This window comes from Pseudophryne corroboree, chromosome 9, assembly GCF_028390025.1.
Source record: "Pseudophryne corroboree isolate aPseCor3 chromosome 9, aPseCor3.hap2, whole genome shotgun sequence".
Lineage (NCBI taxonomy): Eukaryota > Metazoa > Chordata > Amphibia > Anura > Myobatrachidae > Pseudophryne > Pseudophryne corroboree.
Window position 1 is genome coordinate 384,055,793 of NC_086452.1, and position 18,991 is coordinate 384,074,783.

General features: G+C 47.2%; 1 protein-coding gene across 3 annotated transcripts in view; it reads right to left on the reverse strand.

Moving 5' to 3' along the window:
- The window catches only part of BICD2 (BICD cargo adaptor 2), a 183,272-nt gene that overhangs the window by 10,854 nt on the left and 153,427 nt on the right, over positions 1-18,991 (reverse strand). For all 3 annotated transcript variants that reach the window (XM_063940804.1, XM_063940803.1, XM_063940802.1), the window contains exons 4-6: positions 17,489-17,929; positions 4,536-5,537; positions 956-1,107 (exon numbers count right to left, since the gene is read on the reverse strand). In XM_063940804.1, coding sequence (XP_063796874.1) covers positions 956-1,107; positions 4,536-5,537; positions 17,489-17,929 — 1,595 coding nt within the window. The remainder of the gene's footprint in view (positions 1-955; positions 1,108-4,535; positions 5,538-17,488; positions 17,930-18,991) is intronic.

Sequence of the window (18,991 nt, forward strand, 5' to 3'; positions counted from 1 at the left end):
GCAAACGGGCTATTCCCATGACACCTATAGAGTGGGAATAGAACCTGTGGCGAGCACAGCGAGCCCGCAAAGGGTTCTCTGCTGCCTCCCTGACATTCTGGCGGCTGGGATCCAGTGGTTGGGATGCTGACCTTTGGGATCCCGACTGCTGACATTACTGCCCCAGCCCCACAGATATACACACACACACACACACACACACACACACACACACACACACACACACACACTACAATGCTACTATTATGATGCATCTTTACTTGTCTTGATAAAAGGAACACATAACGTACAGAAACATCTGGAGTCACCTCTGACCTTGTGTTTGAAGATCTGCATTAAATCTCTTAAGGGGGGTACACACGGAGAGATCAGTGTTTAAAATCTAAGCAATCTGACTAGATTGCTTGAATTTTAAGCACGGATCTGCCGTGTGTATGCCCCCCAGCGATAGCGATGCGCGGCCCCACGCATCGCTATCGCCGGTGCTAGATTGAGCCTGCATGCAGGCTCAATCTAGCGAGTCACTCACTTCAGCGCTGTGTGAAGTGAGCGGCCCCCCGTTGTCACCCCCCCTCGCTCAGCACATCGCACTGTGCTGAGCGGGGGGAGAGATGTGTGCTGAGCGGTCTGTGTTAAGATCGCTCAGCACACATCTCTCCCGTCAGTGCCCCCCTTAAATGTTTAAAGGTGACGAGTGCCCTCATTATGACTGAGTGTATATGGATATTCTGCACAGATGGTGGAAAAACCTTGGCTAAAAGTACCGCTAAGATGGACTAATTTACGTGAGTGAAAAGTATTTATATATCATATACATTCATATGATACACAACACTGTTTATGACTGGTATTTTCCAATTATTAATCAGTAATAAGGAAAGTTATTCACAGGCAGTAAATGCGTTTCTGACTTTGCTTCTATAGCAGCAGTATCCGGAGAGTTCTGGGTACGTACCTAGTGGCAAACATGACTCTGAGAGAGGAGAATGTAGCAGCGTCTTCCTTGAGTGCCTTTAACTCGTTGCGCAGTTTCATCATAGTTTCAGTCACCATGGCTTTCTCGTTCTCGTATTTGCCCTTCAAGTTGGCAAGAGCGACTTCTGCCGTCTGAAATAAGATAGAGAGATAGTGGAATATGTGAGGCTACACTCTTTGAAAAAAAAAAAAGTATAGAAAGGTTTCCTGCAGATGTGAGAGGTTTGTACAGCCCAGACAATGGAGTGATTGGGATTACCACCACCAGTAGTGTGGCCTGTACAGGAGGAAAACTGAAGTGTAATATTGTTTATAATCCTATTCTCTGCAGTCCTGGATTGCCTATATGTTTGCAGGAATTTAGTACAATCTGGAGTAGGATGGTTAGGTGCCTGATTCTGAGTCGTACGCAAAAGCGCAATCACCAGCATCTGTTGGTGCTCGGTCATCTACGAGTCTGCACATACCACTACAAACTCCTTTCCTTGTGTACATCTGTGTGGCTCAATGTAAAAGCTGTTAGACACCCAGTGTACAGACTGGTGCGTCCTTATACGCCACTATCGGTCCCACTAGCCCTATATTAGGTGCAGTGTCTCGGTCTAACCATGGCCTCCTATGCCTGCAGTTGTGTGTTTGTGCACGCCGCCACTGTGTTGACATGCCTGCGCCTACTGAATTGACCATTGCAGACATTTCTAGCCACCTTAAAAGTTCACAATTTGCAGATGTGTGCTCCTTCTGGAATGGGATCCGGTCTGAAGGTCGACACTGTCTAGGTCGACAATGTTTAGGTCGACCACTATAGGTCAACAGTCACTAGGTCGACAGGGATGGACGGTCAACAGGGTTTCTAGGTCGACATGTGGGGGGGGGGGGGGGGGTTGTGTCGTTTTTTTCGTAGTGTGACCGGGAACCCCAATTTGTGCACCGTGCCCGTGTATAGGCTTTACTACTACTATATCAAGGGCAAAAGACTCCATAAAATTAAAGAAACCATTTCACCTTTCGGTGCCAAGGTTCCCATATTAAGATTCCATTTCATCTCAGTTTGTGCCAGATTTTCCTCTATATTCCGTTTACGCCCTGAAGCGCTATTGGGTGGGCATCTTATGACACCCTACGTATTTTGGTACACACACCTTGACCTAAAATTGTGGTGGATTTCTATTTGAATTTGTTTTATTGGAGTTGCTTTATTGTACCAATATCTTATTAAACTGTACTTCACTATTATCCCCCACCTCTGTTTTGTTTGAGGGATATGGACATGGGGAGATAATATTCTGGAGACGAATTGTATATGATCTTAAGACCGCAGGAGTGTTGGAAGATTACCAGTGGTTATATATCAGAAGTTATTCCAGAAGGAGCGCACATCTGCAAATTGTGAACTTTTATTGTGGACTCTTTGGAGTGGAGGTGACCATTCCAGCAGGCGTGCGGCACCGTTGAATTGGAACGCGGGTTCGAGATCATATCGTTTTTGTATTTCTAGCCACCTGCCAGTCCATGCCCCAGAACTTTTCTGCAAAATTTCTGGTAGCGCTTGTCCCAATCACAGCAGCAGGTTTGTGTGTGTACAGTCTGTAACGCAAGCGCTATAATCATTTTTAGAAATCTTTGCGTAAAAAAACCAACAAATAAATTCCTCAACTACGTGAACACTGGCATTGCGTGGGTTGTGGATTAATAGATCTACACTAAAAAGATCTACAGTCAATAGGTCTACCACTAATGGTAGACATGCATTAGGTCGACAGGGTCGACATGCAAATGGTCGACACAAAACAGTTAGACACAAAAAAATTTTAGTTTTTTGGGGTGTTTTGTCACTTTTCTGCCACAAACAAGCGTCATTAGCATACCACGTTCGCTCGCCATGCTACGGCAAGGTTACTATTCCCAATCGTAGTCACATGGATGGTAAAGTTGAAAAAATAAAATGGCAAAAGGTGTATCTACCTTATGTGTGTCGACCATTGTCATGTCGACCTTCTGAACCGTCTTCCTGTCAACCTAACGCATGTCTACGATTAGTGGTAGACCTATTGACTGTAGACCTTTTTAGTGGAGATCTATAGTCCGGATACCCATTGTGTGTGGGTCTGAATCCGGTCCAGCATGTGTTAAACTTTAACTAAAGCCACTAAAAGCAATACAAGATGGCTTACATCCATTCTATTATCGGAGTCAAATAAACATTGGGGGTATGATTTACAGTCTGAAGTAAATCTACTTGCACCACATAACCATGCAGGAACTTTGTTGCGCAGAACAAGCTCAGAACTTATGCCCTTATTTAGAATGGAGTGTTCCTTGCTTGCATTCACTGTATGAGTTTGGGGCATTCACACGTAAACTCAGTAGAATAGGGGCATGGAAACACAAGTCACCCACACCCCACAGGAGTGCTTCAGATTCGGATTTCTAGACATCTTAAAATGGGCCTTTAAGGGGGTCTGGTGGAAATTTGAGTTGAAAATAGACAATAGTGTTGGATCAGACAGATCTATACACTAGGGCAGTGGTTCCCAAACTTTTTTGAATCACGGCACCATAGCGTATCAGAATTTGTTTTCACGACCTTTTATCTAAAAGTTTCTTATTGAGAAATTCAGAAAATAATATTAAGTACATTTTGTGAATATGCCATCCTCACGGACAGGATACGCTTCTGTTTGTCAACATAGTTTATGAATGGAAGCTGTTTTTGCCGATTAGATTGACCATAAATTATTTGAATTGGTCCTAGACCACCAACCCAGGGACCCCTGCAAGTGCCCCTGGGGTGCCAAAGCACCAAGTTTGGGAACCACTGCACTAGGTGTATTTACAAAGTGTTGGGTTGTAAAACCCGGCGCTTCGGACTGTGTTTTAAGCCTGATTATTAAAAAGGGAAATGCTTTTACAAGCAAAACATCACTAGCAAAAGCACTGCCCTTTTTTTGCATCGGGCATAACCACAATCAGAAGTCAAATCTTTGTACATACGCTCCTACAACTAAGTGTGCGTAGAAGCCACAGACTTTCATTTAACTCTAAACTATTTGGCCACATATATATATATATATATATATATATATATATATGTACGATATTCATTTGACTCTGTGCACTCTGATGAGCATCATACTGACCCAAATACATTATGTGAGGTATGTTTTACAACCTGTAACAGGATTGTGCAGGCCACAGAGCAGTCTTTAGGTGTAGGCCCCTTTTGTTAAAATAAATTTTTCAAAATTACAGATTTGATTTTTTTAAGCCCCATTTTATGAAACGTGACAGAAAAAATATGCTAAATCCAAAGCATTGACTATTCAGATGCAGCTTATGCAGAACGCATCTCTTAGACTACAAACTAAATAGAAAGAGAAAACTGCTTCCATTCAGTTTAAAAATAAATACAGATTCAACTGCTCTGGAGATTAATTGCAAATATACTTTCGCCTCCGCAATAATGAAACATAACCTACTTTCCTTAGAGCGTATCTCCCAATGAATAAATTATAATTAAAAAAGTAATTGCTTAAGCTCCATATCCAATCGCTACTCACTTGTTTGTTGGCTTTAAGCACAGTTCGCAAAGTAGCGATCTGTTCCCTCTTAGTGCTGAGTAGTGACTTCAGCTTCAAGATGTCTTCCATGAGGGTCTCTTTGTCTCTATCCACCGCTGGTCCAAGATCATGGTTAGACACCTGCTGTCGGGACAGCTCTGTGGTCCTGTCCACTGCAGCTTGCAAATGTTTGATCTGATCACGGATAATGGCAATGAGATTGTAAATGTTCATGGGTTCTCTTCTGTGGTCGGAAACAGGTGATGGGACTGGAGACACAGGAGAACCAGATTCACTGTGGCCATTCTCTGGGCTCAAAAGGCCTTTGGAAAGCAATATCGGTGACCGGCGCCCTTTACCTTCAGGACTGTTCCTTCCACCTTTCCCCTCCTTGTAGTAATCCAGCATGACCCTGTTGGGTGTTTCGTTGTTGCACATGCACACGTGATGGTACAAGTTGGCCAGCTCTTCACTAAAAGTAACCAACTCATCCTGAGCCACAGTGAGACTCCCCTGTGTCTCACCGGCCACATAACTCACTTTCTTTAGTTCCTTCTCGAGTTTAACAACTTGGTCTCTGTCTTGCCGCGTGGTCTTCTCTAGCACAGAGATCTTTTCTGCCATGGCTTGTGTCTCACTTTCAAATCTGCTCTTGTCCTCTTCGTATTTGGAGTCACAGTCTTCATATTTGTCCTTCACACATTTCAGTTCTTCTTTCAGATCATGTATTTCTGCCAAGGCTACTTTGTACTTGCACTCTAAGATCTCAGGGCCATTAATGTCGACTTCGTAATAGTCCCCATCTTCATGGCTATCACGGTCTTTCTCATTGTCTAGAGAGGACTGGCGCTCTTTGGTGGCTTGGAGTTTCTTCATGGCGTTTAGGTTCTCTGTGAGCCTGCTGACTTTGTCATTTTGCTCAGATAGAGCGCCTTTGGTGTTCTCCAACAGTTTTTGAGATTCCTGAAGAGTAGACAGCAAACCAACCTTTTCCCTTTCCATCTGAAACATGGTTGTAAAAGACAAGGGTCAAAAATTAAACGGATTTGTAATGAATATCTAAACATTTAGTTTAGATTAATAAAACCTTTTATGTCCGTATCCAATATGAGTATGTGACTTCTTTCTCGTGTGTATTCTCCTTATAATATCATGGGAGAGCTGTATCAAGCCTTGGAGAGGGATGCTAGCTGATGTGTTGCTTTGGGCAACTTCTTCATTTTAATCACTTGCCAAGGCTTGATACATCTTCCACCATGTCCCTGAACTGGTCACATGCAGCACCACTGTGAATAACCTAATCAATGATGAGGAGGAAAATTCATTATGGCTCTGATCGTTCTGAAGATATGATTGGCTACAGGTTGTTCTAACTCTGCGCACTTCAAAATAGAGCATATCCCAGAGAAGCAGGAGTTGAAGACTGAAAGTAATATGATGCTCAGACTCTAGTCAAAGACATATCATTGCATCATATATATCAACTTCATCTATAATATATATCTATATCTACCCTGATCTGTAAATCTACTACCCACATGTCACCAACTTTCACACATATATGAATGTCTGGCAACTGGAACATGGGTTTGAGGAGGGGTTCCCAGAGTAAGGGCCCTGTACTGACCAGGGGGATCTTAGCCAGTAGATGATTTAAGATGCTTTCAATATCAAAACTGCCCAAGTGACTTTTCCATGCAAGAAGGTAGACTGTAAAAAATAAGATTTTACTCACCGGTAAATCTATTTCTCATAGTCCGTAGTGGATGCTGGGGACTCCGTAAGGACCATGGGGAATAGACGGGCTCCGCAGGAGACTGGGCACTCTAAGAAAGATTTAGTACTACTGGTGTGCACTGGCTCCTCCCTCTATGCCCCTCCTCCAGACCTCAGTTAAGGAAACTGTGCCCGGAAGAGCTGACATTACAAGGAAAGGATTTTGGAATCCAGGGTAAGACTCATACCAGCCACACCAATCACACCGTATAACTTGTGATAAACTTACCCAGTCAACAGTATGAACAACAACAGAGCCTCAAGCAATGGATGCCAACATAACATAACCCTTTATTAAGCAATAACTATATACACGTATTGCAGAAAGTCCGCACTTGGGACGGGCGCCCAGCATCCACTACGGACTACGAGAAATAGATTTACCGGTGAGTAAAATCTTATTTTCGCTAACGTCCTAGTGGATGCTGGGGACTCCGTAAGGACCATGGGGATTATACCAAAGCTCCCAAACGGGCGGGAGAGTGCGGATGACTCTGCAGCACAGAATGGGCAAACACAAGGTCCTCCTCAGCCAGGGTATCAAACTTGTAGAACTTAGCAAATGTGTTTGAACCCGACCAAGTAGCAGCTCGGCAAAGCTGTAATGCCGAGACCCCTCGGGCAGCCGCCCAAGAAGAGCCCACTTTCCTTGTGGAATGGGCTTTCACTGATTTTGGATGCGGCAATCCAGCCGCAGAATGAGCCTGCTGAATCGTGTTACAGATCCAGCGAGCAATGGTTTGCTTTGAAGCAGGAGCACCCAGCTTGTTGGATGCATACAGGATAAACAGCGAGTCAGTTTTCCTGACTCCAGCCGTCCTGGCTACATAGATCTTCAAAGCCCTGACTACATCAAGCAACTTGGAATCCTCCAGGTCACGAGTAGCCGCAGGCACCACAATAGGTTGGTTCAAATCAAAAGATGACACCACCTTCGGCAGAAATTGCGGACGAGTCCGTAATTCTGCCCTGTCCATATGGAAAACCAGATAGGGGCTTTTACATGACAAAGCCACCAATTCTGACACACGCCTAGCCGAAGCTAAGGCCAATAGCATGACCACCTTCCACGTGAGATACTTTAGCTCCACGGTCTTAAGTGGCTCAAACCAGTGGGATTTCAGGAAACCCAACACCACGTTGAGATCCCAAGGTGCCACTGGTGGCACAAAAGGGGGCTGAATATGCAGCACTCCCTTAACAAACGTCTGAACTTCAGGAAGAGAAGCCAGTTCCTTTTGAAAGAAAATGGATAGGACCGAAATCTGGACCTTTATGGACCCCAACTTCAAGCCCATAGTCACTCCAGACTGTAGGAAGTGCAGGAACCGGCCCAGCTGGAATTCCTCTGTAGGGGCCTTCCTGGCCTCACACCAGGCAACATATTTTCGCCATATACGGTGATAGTGTTTTGCTGTCACGTCCTTCCTAGCCTTTATCAGCGTAGGAATAACTTCATCCGGAATGCCTTTTTCCGCTAGGATCCTGCGTTCAACCGCCATGCCGTCAAACGCAGCCGCGGTAAGTCTTTGAACAGACAGGGCCCCTGTTGCAACAGGTTCTGTCTGAGAGGCAGAGGCCATGGATCCTCTGTGAGCATTTCTTGCAGTTCCGGGTACCAAGTCCTTCTTGGCCAATCCGGAACAATGAGTATTGTTCTCACTCCTCTTTTTCTTACGATTCTCAGCACGTTGGGTATGAGAGGAAGAGGAGGAAACACATAGACTGACTGGAACACCCACGGTGTTACTAGTGCGTCCACAGCTATCGCCTGAGGGTCTCTTGACCTGGCGCAATACCTTTGCTTTTTGTTGAGACGGGATGCCATCATGTCCACCTGTGGCAGTTCCCATCGATTTGTAATCTGAGTGAAGACTTCGTGATGAAGTCCCCACTCTCCCGGGTGGAGGTCGTGCCTGCTGAGGAAGTCTGCTTCCCAGTTGTCCACTCCCGGAATGAACACTGCTGACAGTGCTTGCACGTGATTCTCCGCCCAACGAAGAATCCTGGTGGCTTCCGCCATCGCCACTCTGCTTCTTGTGCCGCCCTGGCGGTTTACATGAGCCACTGCGGTGATGTTGTCTGACTGAATCAGCACCGGTTGGTTGCGAAGCAGAGGCTCCGCTTGACTCAGGGCGTTGTATATGGCCCTTAGTTCCAGGATATTTATGTGCAGACAAGCCTCCTGACTTGACCACAACCCTTGGAAGTTTCTTCCCTGAGTGACTGCCCCCCATCCTCGGAGGCTCGCATCCGTGGTCACCAGGACCCAGTCCTGTATGCCAAACCTGCGGCCCTCGAGAAGGTGAGCACTCTGCAGCCACCACAGAAGAGACACCCTGGCCCTCGGGGACAAGGTGATCAGCCGATGCATCTGAAGATGCGATCCGGACCACTTGTCCAACAGATCCCACTGAAAGATCCTCGCATGGAACCTGCCGAAGGGAATGGCTTCGTACGATGCCACCATCTTTCCCAGGACTCGCGTGCAGTGATGCACCGACACCTGTTTCGGTTTTAAGAGGTCTCTGACTAGAGTCACGAGCTCCTGAGCCTTCTCCGCCGGGAGAAAAACCTTCTTCTGGTCTGTGTCCAGAATCATGCCCAGAAAGGGCAGACGCGTCGTAGGAGTATGCTACGCTGATCAGCAACTGCTCTCTGGACCTCGCCTATATGAGGAGATCGTCCAAGTATGGGATAACTGTGACTCCTTGCTTTCTCAGGATCACCATCATTTCTGCCATTACCTTGGTAAATATTCTCGGTGCCGTGGAGAGCCCAAACGGCAACGTCTGGAATTGGTAATGACAGTCCTGTACCACAAATCTGAGGTACTCCTGATGAGGTGGATAAATGGTGACATGCAAGTAAGCATCCTTGATGTCCAGAGACACCATAAAATCCCCCTCTTCCAGGCTTGCAATGACCGCTCTGAGCGATTCCATTTTGAACTTGAATCTTTTCAGATAAATGTTCAGGGACTTTAAATTCAATATGGGTCTGACCGAACCGTCCGGTTTCGGTACCACAAACATTGTGGAATAGTATCCCCTTCCCTGTTGAAGGAGGGGAACCTTTACCACCATCTGCTGGAGATATATCCATGGGGGAAGCTGGCAGGGCCGATTTGAGGTAACGGTGAGGGGGCATCACTTCGAATTCCAGCTTGTATCCCTGAGACACAATCTGTATAGCCCAGGGATCCACCTGTGAGCAAACCCACTGGTGGCTGAAATTTCGGAGACGCGCCCCCACCGCTCCTGGCTCCACCTGTGGAGCCCCAGCGTCATGCGGTGGATTTAGTGGAAGCCGGGGAGGACTTCTGTTCCTGGGAACTAGCTGTATGGTGCAGCTTCTTTCCTCTACCCCTGCCTCTGGCAAGAAAGGATGCACCTCTGACTTTCTTGCTTCTTTGTGATCGAAAGGACTGCATTTGGTAATACGGTGCTTTCTTAGGCTGTGAGGGAATATATGGCAAAAAATTTGACTTCCCAGCCAAAGCTGTGGAAACTAGGTCCGAGAGACCGCCCCCAAACAATTCCTCACCCTTGTAAGGTAAAACCTTCATGTGCTTTTTGGAGTCGGCATCACCTGTCCATTGCCAAGTCCACAAGACCCTTCTGGCAGAAATTGACATTGCATTTATTCTAGAGCCCAGTAGGCAAATGTCCCTCTGGGCATCCCTCATATATAGGACAGCGTCTTTTACATGCCCCAGGGTCAGTAAAATGGTATCCTTGTCTAAGGTATCCAGTTCCTCAGACAGATTATCTGTCCATGCTGCTACAGCACTACACATCCAGGCCAACGCAATTGCCGGCCTCAGTAGAGTACCTGAATGTGTATAAACAGACTTCAGGATACTTTCCTGCTTCCTATCGGCAGGATCCTTTAGGGAGGCCGTATCCTGTGACGGCAGGGCCACCTTCTTAGATAAGCGTGTCAGAGCTTTATCTACCCTAGGGGAGGATTCCCAGCGCATCCTGTCCGTTGGCGGGAAAGGGTATGCCATAAGTAACCTTTTGGAAATCAGCACTTTCCTATCGGGGGAATCCCACGCTTTTTCACATAACTCATTTAACTCATGTGAAGGGGGAAAAGTCACCTCTTGCTTTTTCTCCCCATACATATAAACCCTCTTGTCAGGGACAGGGTTTACCTCTGATATGTGCAATACATCCTTCATTGCTATAATCATGTAGCGGATGGCTTTATCCATTTTAGGCTGCAATTTTGCATCATCGTCATTGGAGTCAGAATCCGTGTCGATATCTGTGTCAACAATTTTGGATAGTGGGCGCTTCTGAGACCCTGACGGCCTCTGCGCTGTAGGATCAGGCATGGGCTGAGACCCCGACTGTCCCAAGGCATCAGCTTTATCCAACCTTTTATGCAAGGAGTTTACATTATCATTTAACACCTTCCACATATCCATCCAATCAGGTGTCGGCGCCGTCGGCGGAGACACGTCATTCATCTGCACCTGTTCTGCCTCCACATAGCCCTCCTCGTCAAACATGTCGACACACGCGTACGACACACCACACACACAGGGGATGCTCTATATGAGGACAGGACCCCCACAAGGCCTTTTGGAGAGACAGAGAGAGAGTATGCCAGCACACACCCCAGCGCTATATGACCCAGGAATCATACAGTAACTTAGTGTTTACCCAGTAGCTGCCTGTATATATGATTAATGCGCTAAATTTATGTGCCCCCCCCCCCCTCTCTTTTTACCCTCTTTCTACCGTGAGTCTGCAGGGGAGAGCCTGGGGAGCTTCCACTCAGCGGAGCTGTGGAGAGAAAATGGCGCTGGTGAGTGCTGAGGAAGAAGGCCCCGCCCCCTCATCGGCGGGCTTCTGTCCCGCGATTTTGTGTAAAATTAATGGCGGGGGCTCATGCATAATACAGTGCCCAGCTGTATATATGCTGCTTTTTTGCCAGGAGGTAATCAATTGCTGCCCAGTGCGCCCCCCCCCTGCGCCCTGCACCCTACAGTGACCGGAGTGTGTGGGTTAGTGTGGGCGCAATGGCGCACAGCTGCAGTGCTGTGCGCTACCTCATATGAAGACAGGAGTCTTCTGCCGCCGATTTTGATGTCTTCTTGCTTCAACCCGCCGGCTTCTGTCTTCTGGCTCTGCGAGGGGGACGGCGGCGCGGCTCCGGGAACGGACGACCAAGGTTAGGTTCCTGTGTTCGATCCCTCTGGAGCTAATGGTGTCCAGTAGCCTAAGAAGCGCAACCTAGCCGCAGTTAGTAGGTTTGCTTCTCTCCCCTCAGTCCCACGTAGCAGAGAGTCTGTTGCCAGCAGAAGCTCTCTGAAAATAAAAAACCTAACTAAAATACTTTCTTATTAGCAAGCTCAGGAGAGCTCACTAAAATGCACCCAGCTCTGTCCGGGCACAGATTCTAACTGAGGTCTGGAGGAGGGGCATAGAGGGAGGAGCCAGTGCACACCAGTAGTACTAAATCTTTCTCAAAGTGCCCAGTCTCCTGCGGAGCCCGTCTATTCCCCATGGTCCTTACGGAGTCCCCTGCATCCACTAGGACGTTAGAGAAATATCAATGACATTTCAGAATGTGAAGGAAAATAAGAATTTACTTACGGATAATTCTATTTCTCGGAGTCCGTAGTGGATGCTGGGGTTCCTGAAAGGACCATGGGGAATAGCGGCTCCGCAGGAGACAGGGCACAAAAAGTAAAGCTTTAGGATCAGGTGGTGTGCACTGGCTCCTCCCCCTATGACCCTCCTCCAAGCCTCAGTTAGGTACTGTGCCCGGACGAGCGTACACAATAAGGAAGGATTTATGAATCCCGGGTAAGACTCATACCAGCCACACCAATCACACTGTACAACCTGTGATCTGAACCCAGTTAACAGTATGATAACAGCGGAGCCTCTGAAAAGATGGCTCACAACAATAATAACCCGATTTTTGTAACTATGTACAAGTAATGCAGATAATCCGCACTTGGGATGGGCGCCCAGCATCCACTACGGACTCCGAGAAATAGAATTATCGGTAAGTAAATTCTTATTTTCTCTATCGTCCTAGTGGATGCTGGGGTTCCTGAAAGGACCATGGGGATTATACCAAAGCTCCCAAACGGGCGGGAGAGTGCGGATGACTCTGCAGCACCGAATGAGAGAACTCCAGGTCCTCCTTAGCCAGGGTATCAAATTTGTAGGATTTTACAAACTTGTTTGCCCCTGACTAAATAGCCGCTCGGCAAAGTTGTAAAGCCGAGACCCCTCGGGCAGCCGCCCAAGATGAGCCCACCTTCCTTGTGGAATGGGCATTTACATATTTTGGCTGTGGCAGGCCTGCCACAGAATGTGCAAGCTGAATTGTATTACACATCCAACTAGCAAAAGTCTGCTTAAAAGCAAGAGCACCCAGTTTGTTGGGCGCATACAGGATAACAGCAAGTCAGTTTTCCTGACTCCAGCCGTCCTGGAACCTATATTTTCAGGGCCCTGACCACATCTAGCAACTTGGAGTCCTCCAAGTCCCTAGTAGGCGCAAGACACCACAATAAGCTGGTTCAGGTGAAACACTGACACCACCTTAGGGAGAGAACTGGGGACGAGTCCGCAGCTCTGCCCTGTCCGAATGGACAAACAGATATGGGCTTTTTTGAGAAAAAAACCACCAATTTGACACTCGCCTGGTCCAGGCCAGGTCCAAGAGCATGTTCACTTTTCATGTGAGATGCTTCAAATCCACAGATTTGACTGGTTTTAAACCAATGTGTTTTGAGGAATCCCAGAACTACGTTGAGATCCCACAGTGCCACTGGAGGCACAAAAGGGGGTTGTATATGCAATACTCCCTTGACAAACTTCTGGACTTCAGGAACTGAAGCCAATTCTTTCTGGAAGAAAAATCGACAGGGCCGAAATTTGAACCTTAATGGACCCCAATTTGAGGCCCATAGACACTCCTGTTTGCAAGAAATGCAGGAATCGACCGAGTTGAAATTTCTTCGTGGGGCCTTCCTGGCCTCACACCACGCAACATATTTTCGCCACATGTGATAATGTTGTGCGGTCACCTCCTTTCTGGCTTTGACCAGGGTAGGAATGACCTCTTCCTGAATGCCTTTTCCCTTAGGATCCGGCGTTCCACCGCCATGCCGTCAAACGCAGCTGCGGTAAGTCTTGGAACAGACATGGTACTTGCTGAAACAAGTCCCTTCTTAGCGGCAGAGGCCATAAGTCCTCTGTGAGCATCTCTTGAAGTTCCGGGTACCAAGTCCTTCTTGGCCAATCCGGAGCCATGAGTATAGTTCTTACTCCTCTACGTCTTATAATTCTCAGTACCTTAGGTATGAAAAGCAGAGGAGGGAACACATACACCGACTGGTACACCCACGGTGTTACCAGAACGTCCACAGCTATTGCCTGAGGGTCTCTTAACCTGGCGCAATACCTGTCCCGTTTTTTGTTCAGACGGGACGCCATCATGTCCACCTTTGGTAATTCCCAACGGTTTACAATTATGTGGAAAACTTCCCCATGAAGTTCCCACTCTGCCGGGTGGAGGTCGTGCCTACTGAGGAAGTCTGCTTCCCAGTTTCCATTCCCGGAATGAAACACTGCTGACAGTGCTATCACATGATTTTCCGCCCAGCGAAAAGTCCTTGCAGTTTTTGCCACTGCCCTCCTGCTTCTTGTGCCGCCCTGTCTATTTACGTGGGCGACTGCCGTGATGTTTTATCCCACTGGATCAATACCGGCTGACCTTGAAGCAGAGGTCTTGCTAAGCTTAGAGCATTATAAATTTACCCTTAGCTATATTTATGTGGAGAAAAATCTCCAGACTTGATCACACACCCTGGAAATTTTTTCCTTGTGTGACTGCTCCCCAGCCTCTCGGGCTGGCCTCCGTGGTCACCAACATCCAAAACTGAATGCCGAATCTGCGGCCCTCTAGAAGATGAGCACTCTGTAACCACCACAGGAGAGACACCCTTGTCCTTGGATATAGGGTTATCCGCTGATGCATCTGAAGATGCGATCCGGACCATTTTGTCCAGCAGATCCCACTGAAAAGTTCTTGCATGAAATCTGCCGACTGGAATTGCTTCGAAGGAAGTCACCATTTTTTTTACCATGGCCCTTGTGCAATGATGCACTGATTTTAGGAGGTTCCTGACTAGCTCGGATAACTCCCTGGCTTTCTCTTCCGGGAGAAACACCTTTTTCTGGACTGTGTCCAGAATCATCCCTAAGCACAGGAGACTTGTTGTCGGGATCAGCTGCGATTTTGGAATATTTAGAATCCACCCCTGCTGTTGTAACAGTATCCGAGATAGTGCTACTCCGACCTCCAATTGTTCCCTGGACTTTGCCCTTATCAGGAGATCGTCCAAGTAAGGGATAATTAAGACGCCTTTTCTTCGAAGAAGAACCATCATTTCGGCCATTACCTTGGTAAAGACCCGGGGTGCCGTAGACAATCCAAACGGCAGCGTCTGAAACTGATAGTGACAGTTCTGTACCACGAACCTGAGGTACCCTTAGTGATAAGGGCAAATTTGGGACATGGAGGTAAGCATCCCTGATGTCTCGGGACACCAGATAGTCCCCTTCTTCCCGGTTCGTTATCACTGCTCTGAGTGACTCCATCTTGATTTGAACCTTTGTAAGTGTTCAAATTTTTTTAGATTTAGAATAGGTCTCACCTAGCCTTCTGGCTTCAGTACCACAATATAGTGTGGAATAATACCCCCTTTTCTTGTTGTAGGAGGGGTAATTTAATTATCACCTGCTGGGAATACAGCTCGTGAATTTTTTCCCATACTGCCTCCTTGTCGGAGGGAGACCTTGGTAAAGCAGACTTCAGGAGCCTGCGCAGGGGAAACGTCTCGACATTCCAAACTGTACCCCTGGGATACTACTTGTAGGATCCAGGGGTCCTGTACAGGCTCAACGTCATGCTGAGAGCTTGTCAGAAGCGGTGGAACGCTTCTGTTCCTGGGAATGGGCTGCCTGCTGCAGTCTTCTTCCCTTTCCTCTATCCCTGGGCAGATATGACTCTTATAGGGACGAAAGGACTGAAGCTGAAAAGACGGTGTCTTTTTCTGCAGAGATGTGACTTAGGGTAAAAACGGTGGATTTTCCAGCAGTTGCCGTGGCCACCAGGTCCGATGGACCGACCCCAAATAACTCCTCTTCCTTTATACGGCAATACACCTTTGTGCCGTTTGGAATCTGCATCACCTGACCACTGTCGTGTCCATAAACATCTTCTGGCAGATATGGACATCGCACTTACTCTTGATGCCAGAGTGCAAATATCCCTCTGTGCATCTCGCATATATAGAAATACATCCTTTAAATGCTCTATAGTCAATAAAATACTGTCCCTGTCAAGGGTATCAATATTTTTAGTCAGGGAATCCGACCAAGCCACCCCAGCTCTGCACATCCAGGCTGAGGCGATCGCTGGTCGCAGTATAACACCAGTATGTGTGTATATACTTTTTATGATATTTTTCCAGCCTCCTGTCAGCTGGCTCCTTGAGGACGGCCCTATCTATAGACGGTACCGCCACTTGTTCTGATAAGCGTGTGAGCGCCTTATCCACCCTAAGGGGTGTTTCCCAACGCGCCCTAACTTCTGGCGGGAAAGGGTATACCGCCCATATTTTTTATCGGGGGGAATCCACGCATCATCACACACTTCATTTAATTTATCTGATTCAGGAAAAACTACGGTAGTTTTTTCACATCCCACATAATACCCTCTTTTGTGGTACTTGTAGTATCAGAAATATGTAACACCTCCTTCATTGCCCTTAACGTGTGGCCCTAATAAGGAATACGTTTGTTTATTCACCGTCGACACTGGATTCAGTGTCCCTGTCTGTGTCGACCGACTAAAGTAAACGGGCGTTTTAAAACCCCTGACGGTGTTTTTGAGACGTCTGGACCGGTACTAATTGTTTGTCGGCCGTCTCATGTCGTCAACCGACCTTGGCGCGTGTTGACATTATCACGTAATTCCCTAAATAAGCCATCCATTCCGGTGTCGACTCCCTAGAGAGTGACATCACCATTACAGGCAATTGCTCCGCCTCCTCACCAACATCGTCCTCATACATGTCGACACACACGTACCGACACACAGCACACACACAGGGAATGCTCTGATAGAGGACAGGACCTACTAGCCCTTTGGAGAGACAGAGGGAGAGTTTGCCAGCACACACCAAAAACGCTATAATTATATAGGGACAACCTTATATAAGTGTTTTCCCTTATAGCATCTTTTTTATATATTTCTAACGCCAAATTAGTGCCCCCCCTCTCTGTTTTAACCCTGTTTCTGTAGTGCAGTGCAGGGGAGAGCCTGGGAGCCTTCCCTCCAGCCTTTCTGTGAGGGATAATGGCGCTGTGTGCTGAGGAGATAGGCCCCGCCCCTTTTTCGGCGGCCTCGTCTCCCGCTCTTAACGGATTCTGGCAGGGGTTAAATATCTCCATATAGCCCCCGGAGGCTATATGTGAGGTATTTTTAGCCAAAAAAGGTTTTCATTTGCCTCCCAGGGCGCCCCCCTCCCAGCGCCCTGCACCCTCAGTGACTGCCGTGTGAAGTGTGCTGAGAGGAAAATGGCGCACAGCTGCAGTGCTGTGCGCTACCTTAAGAAGACTGAGGAGTCTTCTGCCGCCGATTCTGGACCTCTTCTCGTTTCAGCATCTGCAAGGGGGCCGGCGGCGAGGCTCCGGTGACCATCCAGGCTGTACCTGTGATCGTCCCTCTGGAGCTAATGTCCAGTAGCCAAGAAGCCAATCCATCCTGCACGCAGGTGAGTTCACTTCTTCTCCCCTAAGTCCCTCGTTGCAGTGATCCTGTTGCCAGCAGGACTCACTGTAAAATAAAAAACCTAAGCTAAACTTTTCTAAGCAGCTCTTTAGGAGAGCCACCTAGATTGCACCCTTCTCGGCCGGGCACAAAAATCTAACTGAGGCTTGGAGGAGGGTCATAGGGGGAGGAGCCAGTGCACACCACCTGATCCTAAAGCTTTACTTTTTGTGCCCTGTCTCCTGCGGAGCCGCTATTCCCCATGGTCCTTTCAGGAACCCCAGCATCCACTAGGACGATAGAGAAAGTAATAATTCTAGACCGTATTGCCTATAAAAACTCATAAGTAAAGACCCTTTTTATACCTGCATCAGTTGCTGTTTTAATTTTTGTATTTCGGAGATGTTCAGTTCACTTAGCAGGTCAGAGACTAGACTTGGGGCCGGGTCATTTTTCTTGGGAGTGGACACTTTATTATCATTGTTAATCTTGATGACCCCATTATGCTCGAAACCATTCATGACCTCATCGTTGTTGGGCTCTGTGATCTCATCGCTGAATTTGAGTCCATCCAGGGAGAGGTTGAGGTGGTTGCTGTACATGGAGTCATTGATGTTCATGTAATGGGACAGCTCTTTGCGCAGGTTATTCTTCTGTTCTCGTTCAGTCTTCAAGGTCTCGAGCGTTTCCTCCAACTGCCTCTCTGATATCTCTTTCAGCCTGATGGCGTCTTCCAGCTGGCTGTTGAGAAACTCCGTCTCTTCTTCCAGTCTTTTAATCTCATGTTTGAGACCCTCAAATTCCACCTGTAGTACAAGATTTAACAGAAAATAGTGGTTACAGAGGAAACCTCAGCATGACACCTAGAACTGTAATACAAACATCTTGAGGATTATGAATTTAAAAACTAAATGCAGCCAACATACACAGCCATATGACAGAAGTAAATAATCGAAGAACAATTATGTATGAATTTTGCCTCTGAAATTTTCAATTTAATATGCAATCATCAATTTTCTGCTCCACTGTTCCCTTTCACACAATTTGCATCCATGCTTTATACTGCGAGCGAGGTATATATGTTTGGGATGTGGTGGTACACAGCCTTGTAATCAAATATGTAATACCTGAAAGTGTGTATTACCACAACTGAGAAAGATAAGCTTATCTTTGTCACTCCCTGACATTACTAGTCATTAGATAACAATATTTTTCACTACAGGGGTCATTTGAAAGGGTGGTCTTCAGTATGCCGGCTGTCGGGATCCCGGCGCACAGTATACCGGCGCCGGAATCCCGACAGCCGGCATACCGACACTTATTCTCCCTCGTGGGGGTCCACGACCCCCCTGGAGGGAGAATAAAATAGCGTGGCGCGCGTAGCGCGCCACCGTGCCCGCATCGTGGCGAGCGCAGCGTGGTGAGCCCGCAAGGGGCTCATTTGCGCTCGCCACACTGTCGGTAAGCCGGCGGTCGGGCAGCCGGCGCCGGTATGCTGGTCGCCGGGAGCCCGACCGCCGGCATACCGTACTACACCATTTGAAATATAGGACACAATACATGAAAATGTAATTTCACATAAGCACTAACAATTTTATATATATATATATATATATATATATATATATTGCTAAAAGATCATAATTTTATCATAATCTCGGTACCAGGAGCATTCCGGATATTGGATTTTTTCGGGATAACAGAATACCTATTATCACGATGGATCTTGGCGGTCTGTGGCTGTTAGGGCGTGTCGGGGAAGGGGGGGGGGTCAGAATATTTTGGTTGACGGGTATCTAGATAACGGATTACCCAACCTGTATATTGTGTGATAATATAAAAAAAAAAAAGATTTATATACTGTAATT